General features: G+C 45.3%; 1 protein-coding gene and 1 long non-coding RNA gene across 6 annotated transcripts in view; one reads left to right on the plus strand and one right to left on the minus strand.

The window, feature by feature from the left end:
• The window catches only part of LOC135102005 (uncharacterized), a 51,208-nt gene that overhangs the window by 3,107 nt on the left and 29,683 nt on the right, over window positions 1-18,418 (plus strand). The gene's annotated exons all lie outside the window — the stretch shown is intronic.
• LOC135102002 (uncharacterized) lies at window positions 3-7,380 on the minus strand. 2 transcript variants are annotated; one of them, XM_064006591.1, is made up of 4 exons: window positions 7,307-7,380; window positions 2,261-2,364; window positions 1,049-1,264; window positions 3-768 (listed from the first exon to the last, which is right to left on the minus strand). In XM_064006591.1, the coding sequence occupies exons 1-4, from the start codon at window positions 7,363-7,365 to the stop codon at window positions 314-316; spliced, it is 834 nt and encodes a 277-aa protein (XP_063862661.1). In that variant the 5' UTR covers window positions 7,366-7,380; the 3' UTR covers window positions 3-313. The 2 variants fall into 2 exon arrangements, with proteins under 2 accessions (XP_063862661.1, XP_063862662.1); XM_064006592.1 differs by lacking the exon at window positions 7,307-7,380 and adding an exon at window positions 6,871-6,914.

An 18,418-nucleotide genomic window follows, 5' to 3' on the forward strand; every position in this document is an offset into this window, starting at 1 on the left:
GATAACAATCGTGTTTTATTAATGAAAACAGCACAACTACCGTGGTGTTACAATAAATAGCAGGCTGACTGCCGTGTTTTACTGTGAGCAGCAGCCACATACGGCGCCGATGCGTCGTATTAACAATAAATAAGCAGAAGATTCGGGAGCAAGGCCGCCACCAGGATGTTCATGACCTTGCTGCACATATTTGGTTGTGTGGCTGTGTTGATGAAGTGGTGTCAGTCTTCAAAAATGGGACAGTGTGGTAAACTTAATTAACAAAGTTCTGTAAAAGGGAGAATGGAAAAGTTTCAAGGGTTGGTATCAAAACTTAACCACCGAAATGTCCCCGTGCGCCCTGGTTGCCATTACCGTTGTTCCCCTGTCCTCGGTTCCCCTGTTGACCTTGTCCCTGTTGCCGCTTAAGGCCCTCGACGTACCGGATTAACTCATCACTCTCCTCACAAATGAACGGCTTCTTGTGGTAGCAGGCAATGTCATGCCATTTGATGCCGTCATTGTACAGGTTGTTGAGTACGCCGAGACAAGACTCCGATGTCTGGTTAATATCGAACTCAGCGTTGTCTGGCTGCGGTCCACCGGTGTGGCCCTTGTCGCTCCATGGCTGGTAGCTCCAGCCTGGTGGCACGGCATTGGTGGGGGCCATCTTAGTGTTGGTGTTGGACCAGAACCATCCTTTGACACTGATGGGCTTAAGGTCCTCGCGCTCACTGCAGCCCTTGAAATCACAGAGGCGGCCAGACGTCCAGATGTACGTGATGTTGCCTGTGGGACGAGCAGGTTAAAGGCATGTGCAGGAAGGTGACATGGAGAAGAGAAAGAAGTTTTGCCGATGCAAGAAATATATGAATACCGGGAAATACTACAACCATCACGGACACACACACACACACACACACACACACACACACACACACATACACACACACACAGAGGCTCGCCCATTTGAGAGAGAGAGAGAGAGAGAGAGAGAGAGAGAGAGAGAGAGAGAGAGAGAGAGAGAGAGAGAGAGAGAGAGAGAGAGAGAATTAGCATCACTACTCACGTCTCTTGATAAAGTCGAAAATCATGTCGTTCTCCGCTTGGCTCTCCATGCCAACAGCGTCCATGCATCGCTTACGGCAGAAGTTGCGAGCATCCAGCCAGTCAACCTTGCGACCTTCCACTTGTCCTGTTTTAGGATTTGTTTCCTTGAAGTCTGGGCCATCCTGGTCCCACGAGAAGAAGTAGTAGTGGTTACCGAACTTCCACTGCTTCGGGCCTGTGGCGAAGAGAAGAGGATCAGATGACAGTGGAGGTGATAGGAATGGTAATGATACAATGAAACTTGTTAAAAGAGATTGGTGTTTTGGTTCTGGTGTACCACCTGAACTATACATAGAGAGAGCTTAACTTCTCATCTTTTCACATGGTATGGAAGGAAGTTCGTGCCTCAAAGCTCAATTTCATCATTCGTAACTAGACATATTTAAAATAAAGAGACGTGTTTTGCCCTCCTAATTCCCCTATAGAGGATATAAACAGTGGCTATTCGTTTCATGAGTTCCCATCCTCTGTCTTTGTCTTACGATTCTGTCGCATCTTTACTTTTACTTTGTTTACATAAGAAGTACTCTTCTGGTGTATAGATATCCAAACGTCCTCCAGCCTCAGCCACGCTGCGCGCCGGCATTTCACTCGTATTGTTTCCTATTCTATCCTTCACAGTAACTTTGGGACAAAATCCTCCCATTCTCTGTCAGCAGGCGAGATTCACTCCTGGTATTCTGCCTACTCATGAGAGGCTGAATAAGCACTAACGCTTCCCTAAATGTATCCGATTTATCCAATAAAAAGCACAGTAAGATAAAATAGTTCTGCAAAATTCATTTCATCTCTGGGCTCATAGCCGCTCTTTCGGTCATCGTCACTCACGGCCGCGTGTTTCACATTCGTGTACCGCCTCTTTCATTCCGTCTCGACGACGCTATACACGCGTCCAAAGCGTTGAGAGCCTTTCGTCGAGTATGGTACGTGCTCAGTGTCGAACAGTCTTCTTATTAATTTAGTTAAAACGGTGTATGAACACACACTGGAGATTCAATGTTGAGGCACCTTTGTAACTTTTTTTTTTTTTCAACTTTCTTAATGAGGTGAAATAGCTCTTTTTTTTTTTTTTTCTTCAGTTTGTATTGCTAAACTGATATCTAGAAGAAAGAAGAAGAAAAAAAAAACCGATGACAGTGACAGTGGAAACTGTTTCCCTTCCTCTACTTACGATTATCACAAAGTTCAATTTGCGGCAAATCTAACAGACGTCCCTGGGCTGCTGCGGTGCAGATCACCGCCAGCGCCACCGCCAGAAGCAAGATGATTCGCATTCTGAAAAGAATAAACGATTTTTCTTAACATAATCATAGAAAATAAATAATGGAATCACATACAAATACACAACCTCACACTAGCGTTGCGGGCCACACCTCGTGGCGTACCCACGAACCAATATGTTTTGCCTTATTGCTGCTGAATAAATGTTCCCGAAATTATATACCATTGTCTGACACCAAGAGAATCTTGAACCTCTCTCTCTCTCTCTTTGTCCATAGGTATCGCAAGCGGCTCTCTCTCTCTCTCTCTCTCTCTCTCTCTCTCTCTCTCTCTCTCTCTCTCTCTCTCTCTCTCTCTCTCTCTCTCTCTATATATATATATATATATATATATATATATATATATAGAGAGAGAGAGAGAGAGAGAGAGAGAGAGAGAGAGAGAGAGAGAGAGAGAGAGAGAGAGAGAGAGAGAGAGAGAGAGAGAACCGCTCGCGATAGCTATGGACAAAGAATATAAGATTTTCTGATGACAATATTGGGTAACAGTATAATAATTGGTTCAAATAAATAAGTATAGATGCTAACTACAAAAACTAGCACGTGACACTGGCTGTAGTGGCTGCTGACTCTTGGTATGAGCTCGTACGTGCAACTCAAAAGAAAAAAAAAAAAAAAATATATATATATATATATATATATATATATATATATATATATATATATATATATATATATATATATATATATATATATATATATATATATATATATATATATATATATATTGTCTGTGGGAAATACTCAGGTAATGACGCTTGGATTTTCCGTCCTGCTTCAGTGATCAAGAATTTCCTGCCAAATTTTAAGGAACAGGTATTCTGCTGTCATAAACCAAAAAAGTTAAGGGAAAACGCATTGGAATACAATGGAGTTCGTCTGTCCAAAGTTTGCGTAAAATGAAAACTTATGAAAAAAAATTAGAGAAAGGGAAAAGAAAAGAAATAAATATAGGAATGCATTATGACGAGGAAAGAAAAATAAAAGTAGAGATGCATTATGACGAGAGAGAGAGAGAGAGAGAGAGAGAGAGAGAGAGAGAGAGAGAGAGAGAGAGAGAGAGAGAGAGAGAGAGAGATGCAACAACAACCTGAATATGAATATTGATTATGAAAATAGAAACACCAGTGAACACACACACACACACACACACACACACACACAAGTGACATTTCGGGCCCTCACTCGCTGTATTCATTAAATCCATCCAATAAATAAACCCTTACGAAAATCTAATGAGAGAGAGAGAGAGAGAGAGAGAGAGAGAGAGAGAGAGAGAGAGAGAGAGAGAGAGAGAGAGAGAGAGGAAGATAAAAGAAAAAGACGAAATGAAAAAGATGGTTTGGGAATAAGAGAAGATAGATAGATAGATAGTTAGATAGATAGATAGATAGTTAGATAGATAGATAGATAGATAGATAGATAGATAGAGAGAGAGAGAGAGAGAGAGAGAGAGAGAGAGAGAGAGAGAGAGAGAGAGAGAGAGAGAGAGAGAGAGAGTAACGTAAGGGGTGTTCAGAAGCCAGCGGCTTCCCCCAGTGTAGGGGGGCGAAAAGGACAGGAGGACCTAAGCTAACCCCTAGCAGCCCTTCTCTTCCTCTTCCTCTCCCTTCACTCCGCTTAATTACTGGTGGTGAGGAGTGAAAGGCTTGAACGACCTTCTGTTCAGGGAGGAGGAGGAGGAGGAGGAGGAGGAGGAAGAAGAAAGGGACATGGTGGGATGCGACTCTGGGCACGCTCATATAATATCAGTCAGCTTTATTAATAGTCAATTCCTCTCTCTCTCTCTCTCTCTCTCTCTCTCTCTCTCTCTCTCTCTCTGGTAAAGCCTATCCTCCTCCTCCTCCTCCTCCTCCTCCTCCTCCTCCTCCTGTTTCTCAGCACATCTCTCGCAATTCTTCCTCCTTTCCTCCCTTCCTTCCTCCCTCCATACCTTCACCCACGTCTTTCTAGGGACCTTTCATAACTATCTGTGGTCACTCTCCCCTCCCTTTCCCTCTCCCTCCCGCTCCTGGAGGCGGTTTCGGGGTCGCCCACTCTCACTCTTCGCTCACTCTCGCTCTCACGTGGTTCCGTTTTCTTTGGCTTGTTTTCTTCCTACTTCCCTACGAACGTAAACATACACAGGCTCTCTCTCTCTCTCTCTCTCTCTCTCTCTCTCTCTCTCTCTCTCTCTCTCTCTCTCTCTCTCTCTCTCTCTCTCTTGTTCGTAACTTTATATTTGATTCATTTACATTTTCTATAAGTTTTTTTTTTCTTTTTTTCGTGTTTGGCGTCATATAACCTCCATGTTGCTGCATATAACCTCCATGTTGCTGCATCAGATAATCTCTCTCTCTCTCTCTCTCTCTCTCTCTCTCTCTCTCTCTCTCTCTCTCTCTCTCTCTCTCTCTCTCTCTCTCTCTCTCTCTCTCTCTCTCTTGAGTAACACATGAGTTGCTATAGGTAACACATTTCGTCACCACCACCACCACCACCACCACCAGACAAACCATCACTTGCAAACCGAGGAGAAAGAAGCCAATCGCTAACACACACACACACACATAGAGACACTCACTTCTCACTGAACTATCATAACAAGATATTACTAACCAATGGTCGCACGAGGCACCTCACCCTACTAAGCCGGGGCCAAACCCTCGATATGGCGGTGAGGAGTGAGAAAGTAGGAAGACATAAAAAAAGAAAAAAAAAGCATCATGACCCGCGCAGGTTTTTAAAGGTATCACAAGATAAAAACTAGATTCGCGGGATTTAAACAGGGTATAAGAAGGTGATCTTTGCAGAGAGAGAGAGAGAGAGAGAGAGAGAGAGAGAGAGAGAGAGAGAGAGAGAGAGAGAGAGAGAGAGAGAGAGATTGTGTATGTGTGTGTGTGTGTGTTTGTGTGTGAGGTGGGTGTGGTGCCAGATGAATAACTGGAGAAGAGATATAAGTAAAAGTAAGTAAGCCAGTGTTATATTCTTGTCTCCCTGATAAACACGTGAAGGTCAAATGAGCGGGTTAGCGAGAGAGAGAGAGAGAGAGAGAGAGAGAGAGAGAGAGAGAGAGAGAGAGAGAGAGAGAGAGAGAGAGAGAGAGAGAGAGAGAGAGAAAGAGAGAGACAGAGAGAGAGAGCTAAAGAACGTTTGTAGACTGACAGGAGGAGTTTGTGTGTGAGAGAATGTTATTGTTTTTAGTGTGTGTGTGTGTGTGTGTGTGTGTGTGTGTGTGTGTGTGTGCGCAAGGGATTTCCATTGTGAATGCAAGAATGACTTTTGTTCCTCGTCTTTTTAAACATATTGTATTTAAAAGTGTAAAGTCAGAAGTGTAAATTAAGAGAAGGAAAAAGTGTTCTCTGTTCGACCTGAGATAAAAATAGATAAATAAATGAATAAATAAAAGACACTGACTCAGAGACCTAAATTGTGTGTGTGTGTGTGTGTGTGTGTGTGTGTGTGTGTGTGTGTGTGTGTGTGTGTGACACATATGCAAAACAGAGAAGGGATAAGTACAAGGTGGATAGTGAACGGCAAAAGAAGGAAAAAGGGTAGAAAGAAAAGATGAAGTAAAAAAAAAGTGAATGAGGAATAACAGTGAATAGAAATCAAGATCAAAAAGAGAAGGTGGACGAGGAATGGAAAAAAAAAAGTGAGGTAAGAAACACAGTAAGTGAATTGGAAAGGAAAGAAAATGGAAAACAAAGGAAAGAAAAGAAAAGTGACAAGGCATAAAAACAAGATATACAAATAACGTAATAAAATTTAAACAATGGACGAAGAGGAAGAAAAATAAAGGAGAACAAATCAAGGAAAAAACACAAGTGAATTAAAAGAAAACTGAACACAAGCAGAAAAAATATGGATGATGGATAGATAAACAAGCAGCACAGGAGGCCCTAGAAACGTGGATGAAGTGAATTATGCTGGCACTTTATGGGTGATGTAGATGATATGAAGGAGGAAGAAGAGGAGGAGGAGGAGGAGGAGGAGGAGGAGGAGGAGGAGGAGGAGGAGGAGGAGGAGGAGGAGGAGGAGGAGGAGGAGGAGGAGGAGGAGGAGGAGGAGGAGGATATGATGGAATAGAATATGGAGGAGAACACAATATCAATGAATGTGGTGTTAATACGATAATAGTGCTGATGATGGTGGTGGTGGTAGTAGTAGTAGTAGTAGTAGTAGTAGTAGTAGTAGTAGTAGTTAAGTGAAGGAGGAGGAGGAGGAGGAGGAGGAGAACGAGGACGAGGACGAAGACAAGGAGACTGAAAAGGAGAATAAGGAGGAATAAAAGAAGAAAAAAAAAAAAAAGAGACACAGTATAGGTAAATATTGTGCTGTTGGTGCTGCTGCTGGTGGTGATGATGGTAATGGAGGTGGATGAGTAGCAGCACTACCATCACCACCACCACCACCAGCAGGAGGAGGAGGAATGGGAAGCACTGCACGTAATCCTGAAGAGAGCGACACAAGCAAGCAACACTGTGCAACACTGAGGAGCGGAGGGTGAGTCGCGTCCACCTACCTCGGGGAGACAAGAGGGAATGTTGCCTTAGCGTGCACCGATCATCCTATATATACTCAGCGCCGCCGCCGCCACCACCACCACCACCACCACCGTCTCCTCTTCCACAATGACCGCCCCCTCCTCCTGCACCATCCCCACCATCATCACTATCAACGTCCTTCCTCCACTTCCTTTACCACCACCACTAGCACCATCATCATCTCTCCCCGATAACCTCACCCCAACACCGCTATCACTGCCACCACAGCAGCACTAAGTTAGGACCATATTCTGAAACACTTCTGAGCTTCACCTCCACTACATTCAAAAGAGTCTAATTGAAGCTACACGGGCTTTTAAAGGTAGTTTTACGGTTTTAGTGACAAACTAACAAGATTTTTATATTATTTACGGAGGAAACACTTTTGAGAACCCAGCTAATCATCTCTGTTACCTTTGAAAACAGTCGTGGCGAGAGAGCAGAGCGTTTCTGAATACTGGTGTAACAATCATACAAGTCACTATCCCCACACTATCCCCATCCCTTCACCCCTTCGTCACCGCTTCCTCCTCAGCCCCCTCCAGACATACTCGGTGCTCCTGACAACAAAGGCGGCTCCAGCCAGACCAGTGAACACCCAAAGTCAAGGAGGCACGGAGTTCGGAAAGTCCAGGGCGTAGGGGGCGGGGGGGTGGGCCTCAGGGGGAAGTGTGTTTGGGGGTACGTAGGGGACAGGAGGAAGGGAGAGAGAAGGGAGGAGGGCACTTCTTGGTACGCAACGCCTGTCTTCCTCCTCCTCATCCTCCTCCTCCTCCTCCATACACAGCAATCCATCCTCCTCAACTCCCGCCCCCTTATTCTTTCTCCCTCTCTTTTTCTTCTCTTTTTTTTTTTTTTCTATTCCTGGTCGTGTCTTACGCTTCCCTCCTCCCTTCCTTACAGGTTTCCTCGATCTTGTACCTTGAAAGCCTCCTTTCCCTTCTTCCTCTTCCTCTTCTTCATACATCTCCTCCTCCTCCTCCTCCTCCTCCTCCTCTCCGTTTATTTGCTCCCGGATGCGTTGTGAAGGGGGAGAGAGAGAGAGAGAGAGAGAGAGAGAGAGAGAGAGAGAGAGAGAGAGAGAGAGAGAGAGAGAGAGAGAGAGAGAAGTGGGGGGAGGGACGCAACGAAAGTCAGGAAGTAGGAAGAATATTGAACATGATTGCCCAGCGACCTCATACACACACACACACACACACACACACACACACACACACACACAGACAGACGGACACAGAGACACATCTATGCATAATTTCTAAGAATTGACAGGATCTTAATAATCGCCTTTATATATTCATGTGTTTTCCATGTTTGTTGATGGCGAATCAGTAAGCTTGTAGGACGAGGAGCAGGAGGAGGAGGAGGAGGAAGGAGGCAGGAGGCAGGGGGAGAAAGACCATGACTGTGGCTCTGGAAGGTCGGGGAGGAGAAGGAGGAGGAGGAGGAGGAGGAGGAGGGGAAGGGAAGCCTCACCCGCTAGGCCAAGGCTTGCCTCTACACCACCACTTTTTTGTGTGACACAGGCATCTTCCCCACCACGGCCACGACCAGGAACTGAGGTAGTGTAGTCTGCTAAACTTCCCCCACCCAAGCACCTTTCTTCGCCTCCCTCCCGCCCCGCAGCCCCTCCGTACTTGGCAGCCCTCTCCCGCTTACCACACACCCGCGCCTGTCGCACGAATAGGTTTATCTGCTCTCACTTTCCCTATCACTGTCTATGTAACCTCTCACATTTTCCCATATCTCAGCCCTCCTGTCATTCTCTCTCTCTCTCTCTCTCTCTCTCTCTCTCTCTCTCTCTCTCTCTCTCTCTCTCTCTCTCTCCTCTCTCTCTCTCTCTGTCTGTCTGTTTGTCCCCATTCACCTCCAGTCCTATCTCCATTCCAGTCTTTATCCATTTCATTTAAGTCCAATCCCCTCTCCATCCTTCCCAGTTCCTTCATTTATTCCAGGCACGTATAATTTATTCCAGGCATGTCTCCATCCATTCCAGGCGTGTCTCCATCTGTTCCAGTCCAGTCATTCATTCCAGGGACATTTCATCTACTCCAGTCCCTTCTCCATCCATTCCAGGCCATACATTCATTACAGTCCTGTCGCCAACCATTCCAGTCCAGTCATCCATTCCATTACAATTTAGTCATCCGTTATATTTAATTTTCCATACATTTCAGTTCCGTTTTCATCCATTCTAGCCTCTCTTCGTTCATTCTAATCACTGTTCAACCATTTCAGTTATTCTTCATCCATTCCAACCATTTATTCATCACACCCTTATCTTCATCGATCCAAGCCCCGTCTCCATCCATTCCAGGCCCATCCCCACACACCGCCTCTAGGTCCCTCGTTCCAATTCCCCCGCGGCTAAGACTTACGTATCCATCCTTGGGTCTTGTCTTCACACGGGCTTCTTAGTCTCCCTTCACGTCTCCTTCAGGTTTTCTGAGTACCCGTGCAAAGATCCCCTGGTCTCATGTCAACACTAGCACTCCTTACCAGGGAGGAATAAAAATATATGTGCTATAAACTCCAACACGTTTGAAAAAAAAAAAAAGTTAGTATCGGGTTGCGAGTTCCTGGATCCACGCAGCGTGGTTTGTCCGTGGTTGTGTAAGGAGCATGTCCCTTTACCCTCTTGTCTGCCTTTCCTTCCTACCTCTATCCCTACCCGTTCTACCACCTCTACTCTCCTCCCTCCTCCCGCCCTCCTCTCCCCTTCCCTTCCCTTTCCTTACCTCTTCTCTTCAGGTCTTTGAGGATGAAGGAGGATGGGGCCCCGTGCGGTGGGCGTGAAGCAGTCATGGAGGCAGGCAGATAACCTTGAGAGCCAGGTAGTGATAGAGGCCCCTCGGTTGGGTAGTGCCTCAACTCCCTCTCCTTTCCCTTTCTCTCAGCCACTTTCTCGCATTCCTGGACGCTTGATACCTGTCCCATGCACCTGTGTTCCCTTCTTTACCCGATGTGTATCTTGTTCCTATCTCCTCTCTCTCTCTTTCCGTCCCTCTCTTTCTTCATCTTCAGCCTGGTAAACTTTCTCTAGTCTGTCTGCCTCTGTCTTCCTGTTTTCACTCGGGGATTGTTTTCGCGGCCGTGCCTGTTCACTTGTCACCTCTACCCTTCTCGTTCTTGTGTCTAGAGGCGGCCATGGCAGGAGGAAGTCAGGACAACTAGATGGGCTGACAGAATTACAAAACCCGCCTCCGCCACCACCACCACCACACGCCCAAGGGTCAAGGCCAGGCTGTGTGTGTGTGTGTGTGTGTGTGTGTGTGTAACCTCGACGTTCTCTGTTACATATACACACACACACACACGCACACACACACACAGATACACACAGGAGTCGCAAGTCTTACAGCAGCCAACGCCTTAATTTCATCTTAATCCAGACCGCAGCATACTTCCAGCAGAGAGCAACTGGCGGGAGCTGTGGCCGCCTTATTATGTTATTAACTGCAGAAAATAACCCGAAGCGAACTGGAGTGAACAAACAGAAGAGATATCATTGGAGTAATTTGTTCCTTTAAAGTGTGCCCGTATTGTTTGGCAATTATGAGTGGAAGGAGATGGAGAAGGAGGAAGAAGAGAAGTGGGAGAAGTGGATGCAGATGGAAGAGAAGAAGGTTTTAATGACTAAAAAAGATGCATAATGTTATATCAGGTTACTGACTTTTGTACTCGTATTATAAGTACTGGTGGTCTTAACGCAGACATTGACTCGGGCTGACAGAAAACTTGAAGCTGGATAAATCTGTTGGTGATGGTGGTGGTCAGAGTTCCCTCAGTGGTGGGAGGGTTGCCTCAGGCCTTACGAGGAGGTTATGTATTCTCAAGGTGTTCCTCTTTTGACAGAAGCCTGTTACACTGATCACTCGTGAGGCTCCTGCAAGCCAGTCATCGCACAGGAAAAGCAACCTGCATGCCCTGCTCTCGTTGAGCCACGTGGCGCCATATGACCTTGTTGTTGTAACACAGGTAAATTAATCCATCGTTGAGCCACTAATGGGCAGCCTTACTGTGAAGGCTGCTCTTGCTCTGCTAGAGAATCGTGGTGATGTGCCAGGCTACATTCTAGCCAGACATTAAGTCTGAGTTGTTGTTGTATGATTGTATAATCTTTACGTAAAAAATCAGCGTCAAATGTAAACACAAACCTTCGCCTCGCTGCGCGGTGCCTGGGAAGGGTCAGTGTGGCCTCTTGAGGTCATCACTGTCCGCCGTGTCTGGCGGTAAACAGGTTTGCGGTGATGGACGGCTGTCCCAGTACTCGTATACAAACACCACCATTGCCCAAGAAAAGTGACGTCCAATATTTAAACATTACCAATTACTGCATCACCCCGCCACCTGGCGGTGTTGGCTGGGGAAGTGCCGCCCTGCTTGACGGAAGGCGGGAACGAGGCGAGGCTGCAGGCAAGCACTCTTTGATGACTGTGTTGGGCAAGAGTAGAAGGAGATGTGAGTCAGGGCCCCTCAAGCGTGAGCCAGCCTCTCGGCGCCTCCTTCCCCCACCAGCCAGAGTGGCTTCCTTCCAATATCACAGGATCGACAGACAGGTGGAGACCCCACCGCCGCCACATGTTCCTGCAGTGGTGCCTCTATCGGGTCACAACCACTCTGGTAGTTAGTCTAATAATCGCAAGAGCAACACGTAAGTGGTGAGAAAGTATTGCAAATGGCTGGTAATTTGACGGCAGCTCAGGTTGGGAAGTGAGGCAACCTTGCTAAAGCCAACGGCGGACCGTCTTCGGTCGTCGCGGAGACGGGAAGTCCTCCTCTACTGTGAACAACAGCCGCCCAAGTACCTGGGCGGAGCTCGTGCGACCCAGAGACACTCAATATGTATGTACGTATATAGCGATTAGAGAATAGATGGTGATAGTTATTTACACTCCCTCTCTGCAATGTATGTAAAGTTTTGCTTCCTTATGCAAATGCACCAAAATGCCACGGTGTCACACGGCAACAACAGACTCTCGCCAATACACTTCCCTCCTTCACCTACTCCTTACGTCTCCTTCCCGGGAGGAAGAACGTGGCCTTGGTCGGGCCTGCTGGGTTGTGCCAGGTAAAATCGTGATTTTCGTCATGTACAGCCATAATAAACACCCCGCCCGAAGGTCTCCCTGTTTCAGTGATTCCATTCCGCAATCCGCTGGGCCCCGAGCTGCGCTGTTAGATGTGGTGCTCCACCTGGCGGCACCACGCGGAGAGGCGGTGATCCCCATCAGTAATATTTTGTGACAAGACAAGTAAATTAGGTGCTCTTGCCCGCACCAACCTGGCCAAGAGTCACGACGCTACCAAGGCGAGGGAGCAGCGGCTGTCCTCGCCCCCTGCCACCACAACTGTTCCTCTACACGCCGGGCGGTGACGGTTGCCTCTGGGCGGCTGACGCTGCCACAAAATTAGTCTTGTTACGAAAACTTCAAATTTCACTCTGCGGAGCTATTCTTGGCAGGTATGAGAGGTCACCCTTCCCACCCTTATCACGCCCCGCCCGTGACCCCGCCTGCAATGTTCCCTGCCCCCTGCCCCTCCCCAAGCACTGTCATTCGGAAAGTTTCTCTCCAATCAGACACATCCAAGAAGGTCGAGTTGCGTACAGCGCGAAGGGATCATGTCGCGGCGCCGGGTCATTCCCACCACCAGCACCACCACCACCACCATCACCGCCACTCCTTTTCAATGGTTCATACACCAGCCCGCCTGTAGCAAACAAAAACAATGATATTGAATAGCTAAATAAAACCGCACTAAGACTGCAGAGGTGTAATACGGTAGGAGAAGAAAAATTTGTATGAAAATTTGAATTTTTCACGGCCTGAGCTCCGTCATTCCATGATTGATATAAACTGGCAAGGAAAATAGCAAGCAGCAAAGAGATCTATTCAATAAAATAATAAAAAAAGATATATAAGATAAATAAGAAACCCAGAGGAGCGGAGAAGAAGATGGACGGCAGTAATTCAAAGAAAACTGGTGCAAATTTGCTGTGGTCTCATCCCTAAACAGGTTGGCGGCGAGTGTGTGTGCGGCGCGGCGGCAGTAAAATGAACCCTTAAAGAGAGTCCGGCGCCACAACCATCCCGGGAGTGTCCGCGTCTTGTATTCACACACAATTACACAGACTCCTCCCCAAGCAAATCACTCGTGCGTCTCTTACAAGCCAGTTACGTAAATTTTAATAGTCCTCTGCAGCAGCAGTAACAAACAGCGCAACATTAACAACGTTGAGGACGACAACAACGAGAACAAAAGTTATAACAACAACAACAACAGTTACTACTACTACTACTACTACTACAACTAACACCTAAACAGCCAATCAACCAAAAACAAACAAGCAACGATAACAACAAAAAAGTAAACAAACACAAGACAGCATTTTAACGTCTATTTTACGCCTACTGGTTCTCAAATATCACCATGCTTTATTTGTTTACCACGTTGACTTGTGCTATTTTTTTTTCTTTTCCATTTTCACTTTCTTTGATTTCTCTCCATTGTTCGTACGTACTCTCTCTCTCTCTCTCTCTCTCTCTCTCTCTCTCTCTCTCTCTCTCTCTCTCTCTCTCTCTCTCTCTCTCTCTCTCTCTCTCTCTCTCTCTCTCTCTCTCCAGCCAAACCGTTCTTCATCCCCACTCGCACGCTCTCTCACACAGTCCGCGGCGAGACCTCCGATCCCACGTGAGTCTAGACAAAGGCTAGGTGTCGCAAACGTCAAATTAGTGTGTGTTGCTGTACAAATTCTGAAAGGCACGGAGGAGGTGAATGTTGCAGCTGAGGGCGGTGTTTATCCCTTTGTTTAGACTTTAGAGAGAGAGAGAGAGAGAGAGAGAGAGAGAGAGAGAGAGAGAGAGAGAGAGAGAGAGAGAGAGAGAGAGAGAAGAGGAGAGAAAAGAGGAGAGAAAAGAGGAGAGAAGAGAGCGAGCGACCTTGATGGTGTAATCGGTATAAAAAACGACCACAACTTGTTTGTAGCGAAAGCAACCACACACACACACACACACACACACACACACACACACACACACACACACACACACACACACACACACACACACACACACACACACACACACACACACACACACACACTGGATTGAGGATTGGTAATGCAGGATATGGCGGTAGCTCTCCTCTTCACGGCCACCAATTTACAAAAGCCGTGAGCGTCCTGTTGTACAAGTATTTTAGACTTCTTCTTTTTTTTTTTTTTTTTTATGTGCAAGCGACCGGCGAGCCCTTTCCCTCGGACTCTGGTTGGTTTGTCCTCCAGACGAAGCACAGAGGACGTAGGAAAACTTGAACGTAAAGGTGAACCGTGAGACCAGCGAAGGTGATGTCCAAGCAAAATAAAATGGGAACCGCTACGTAGAAATAACTTTAAATACTAGTAATATTTAGTCAAAGCATCCTCTTGAACGGAGAGGAGGAAAAAATGCTAAAAATGCAGCGGAAAGGTTAAAAGGTAAAAAGAGCAAAGGTGATATTAAAGTAAATTAGAATGGAAATCAGTACGTAGGAATAGTTGAAATATTAGAAATATTCAACGCATCAATTCGAGTGAAAAAAAAATGAAAACGAAGAGGAAATGTTAAGATGGAACATCAGCAAAGGTGATATCGAAATAAAACTGAATAGAAATCGATACGTGGAAACGAATTCAAACAGCGGAAATTATTCATCACATCTCAGAAAAGAAAAGAAAAAGTTACAATCATCTGTAAAGGTGAACCGTGAGACTGGCAAAGGTTGTGTCACTCACTGACGTAAAATATGATAAAACTGGATGCGGGGAAATTATCTGAAATGATATGAATTATTTATCACATCGTCTCGGAAGAAAAAAAAAAAGTTGATGAAAATTGTCCGTAAAGGTGAACCGCAAGGCCAGTGAAGGTTGTCTGTGTCACTAATCAAAGCAAAGTAAAACAATAGAAAACGTAAATAAATAAGAAGTAAAAAATAAACTTAGATAACAGAACTTACACAACATATGTATGAGGACGCCGAAAATTATCGAGAAGGACGAATCGTGAGACAGAAGAGAACTGAAGGATAAACAAAATACCTAATGGAAGCCACTCAACACAAAATCTCGGAAAGAAAGAAGTGTTGTACTGGGGAGTGTTCGAGGAAGCTAACGGTATGAAAGTCGCGGTGTCAGAGTAAAATGGTAAAGTCGAGAATTCTAATGACAAGCCTCATACATCATCCTGAGGGAGGGGGGAGAGAGAGAGAGAGAGAGAGAGAGAGAGAGAGAGAGAGAGAGAGAGAGAGAGTGAGTCTGAAGATATTAAGCAATTTTCTGTTGATAAGCGATACATTTATAAACGACGGAAATTCCACGGACTATTATCATTATTATCATCTTAATTTTTATGATCAGTATTAACATTTCATTATGACAAGTGGATCTGACTGTACTTACTTATTACTATATTGCTTATCCATTATTTTCCGAAGTGTTGAGTAGAGATTAAGTTTCTTTTTCTTCCTACGTCTTTTTCTTCCTCTTTATGACACCAGGAAATTCCAATCTGGTCTTACACAGCAATTTTTTATCGTCTTCACAGTGATGGTCGCGGCAGAAGTGGTAGTGGTAGTAATATTGGTGATAGTGGCGATTGCTGTCCTTTTACGGCGGTGTAGTGAAGCGAACGCAGTAACAGAGATGGTGATGGTGGTGATGGTGGCAGCTACACACAGCTACACACTCCAGCAAATCGTCCCGCCCTGACACCCCACGTAAGCGCCATCACTTCACACTCACGTTCTCAGCAATCTTTTTTTTTTTTTCCTCTGAGTCGTGTAAAATCCATTATTTTGCGTCGCCCTTTGCCCTGCCCTGTGTGGGGGATGTCTCTCATGCACGCCCGTGGAGGAGGAGGAGGAGGAGGAAGAGGAGGAAGAGAGGAAGAAGAGCAAGAAAAAGAAGGAAAGAAGAATAGCAAATACAGGAGGAGGATGAGGAGGAGGAGGAAGAGGAGGAGGAGGAGGAGGAGGAGGAGGAGGAGGAGGAGGATTTGGACTGAAGGAATTCACACATACACACACACACACACACACACACACACACACACACACACACACACACACACACACACACACACACACACACACACACACACACACACACACACACTTACACACACACATCAAGAAACTTAACAAGAAGAGATAAGGACGTGAAGAAAGACCATTTTCCAAACAAAGCAGTAGATAAGTCTAATACATCACCGTTGGGTAGGGGGGGGGGAAGAGGGAAAGTGAGTGCAAACAGTATATACAAATTTAAACAGATATATATATATAACTTGCTACTGAAAGGCTGGGATATTAGATGCCTGATTCAGTTCCGTATAAATACAAATGAATGAATACAGCTAGATAAATATACAAATACATAATACATAAATACATACATACATACATACATACATAATACATAAATATACAAACGCACACGCACACTCATGGCGGATACACTCATTATTTCTTCCTCTCATCTCGTCTCCTTTGCATGACCGTCAGCAATTCTTCACACTCCAGCGCCGCCGTGCTTGCCTGTCTTCAAGTGCACCTCCTGTCGTCGTTTTCACGGGTAATGCTCCACTCTGCTGCACTCACTAACTATCGTCTTGCTGTCCGTCTCCTCCCCCTCTAGTCCGTGGCCACGCTGCACTGCGCTCCCTCTCCCTCACCCACTTGTTCAATCTCTGCACCTTCTGAACACGTGAGAGGTATGTAGTCTCGTCACTTGCTTCTTCATTTTGTTCTTGTTCTTGTTCTTCTTGTTCTTGTTTTTCTTCATCATCCTTTTTTTTTCTTCTACTTTTTTTTTGTATTCTTAACATATTCAACGAGTTTGATTGGATAGTTCTTATTTCTTGAAAAGATTATCATTGGACGCTCAAAAAAAAAGACGAAAAACAGAAGAGAAGAGAAAAAAAAGTTGTCCACATTGGCTAAAAGATTATCATTCAAACTAAGGATATTGTTGTCCATATTGATTACAAAGGCGATCATTCAAACTACAAAAAAAAAAAAAAAAAAAAAAAGAAAGCGAAAAAAAAATGCTGTTCAAATTGAAGAAACAATCCCGGAAGCTACATAAAATCACTGATGCATCGAATCGCTTCCTTAATCGAAGGGATGATCACTGCAATCAGAGCTAAAAAAAAAAAAAAAAGTCGTAAATATTAAAAGTCGTCTCCGATTATCTTCTTTGTGAATTGTTGGAACCCGGATGTTTCTTGGTTTTATTTCTGGTCGGTTAAGTGATGAGTCTTACTGATGTAAATATGAGAGAGAAAAAAAAACTCGTGTTGATCATAAGAAACTGGAAATAATTTTGACCATTAGCCTCTCTCTCTCTCTCTCTCTCTCTCTCTCTCTCTCTCTCTCTCTCTCTCTCTCTCTCTCTCTCTCTCTCTCTCTCTCTCTCTCTCTCTCTGAGCGGCCTAACCCTGGAAGCCATGACACGACAGAAAATGTGTCGTGTGCAAACATTTGAAAGCCGAAGAGGTCAAACAGAAGAACTAAGAAGAGAAAAAGAGGGGAAGGACAAAGGAAGGAAGGATGAGAATAAAAAGAGAAGGCAAGCGGGAAAAGGAGGAGAGGACGAAGAAGAACAAAGGATGGTGTCTCGTGTGTGTGTGTGTGTGTGTGTGTGTGTGTGTGTGTGTGTAGTTACATCAATGCTATTTATACACGCCTTACCTTTACGATGGGTGCCAACTGAGTACGTAAGGATGCAGTAGAGACCATATGCTGACTGACCTTGTGTGTGTGTTTGTTGTTGTTGTTGTTGTTGTTGTCGTTGTTGCTCTTATTATTATTTGCGTTTCTTCTTCTTCCTCTTCTTCTTCTTCTTTGTCATGGTAATGAATGGCAATGGTGGAGGTAGTGGTGGTGCTGCGGTTGGTGTTGGTGATGGTGGCGGTGTTTGCCGGATGACAGTGACAGTGATGGTGGTGGTGGTGGCGGCGGTGGTGGTGGTGGTGGTGGTGGTTAATTCCGGTAATAAACGATGATAGTTGTGACGGTGATGGGAAGCGACTTGACTTATTACTACGGCCATGGCACACTTCACACACACACACACACACACACACACACACACACACCCACACACACACACACACACACACACACACGCAATCTTGGATGAGGACGACACCGCCACATCCGCCAGTTACTGCTGCATGAACATGTGTGAGAGTGAGTGGTTTGCGTGCCACGCAGACAAAACATCACCACATACCACACACCACACCACACCACACCACACACCAAGGCACCAGTCTCCACACCAGTCACGCAAACAGTCAAATACAGTCAAATGGTGCAAACATAATATCTTTAAGGTGTTACTTTTTATTACTTTTATTAGGTCTTCATGGATTTGTATGCATTTCATCCAGAGAGAGAGAGAGAGAGAGAGAGAGAGAGAGAGAGAGAGAGAGAGAGAGAGATTGCTGTATGATTATTTATATGTGAGTGTGTGTGTGTGTG

The sequence above is a fragment of the Scylla paramamosain genome, chromosome 7, assembly GCF_035594125.1.
Source record: "Scylla paramamosain isolate STU-SP2022 chromosome 7, ASM3559412v1, whole genome shotgun sequence".
Lineage (NCBI taxonomy): Eukaryota > Metazoa > Arthropoda > Malacostraca > Decapoda > Portunidae > Scylla > Scylla paramamosain.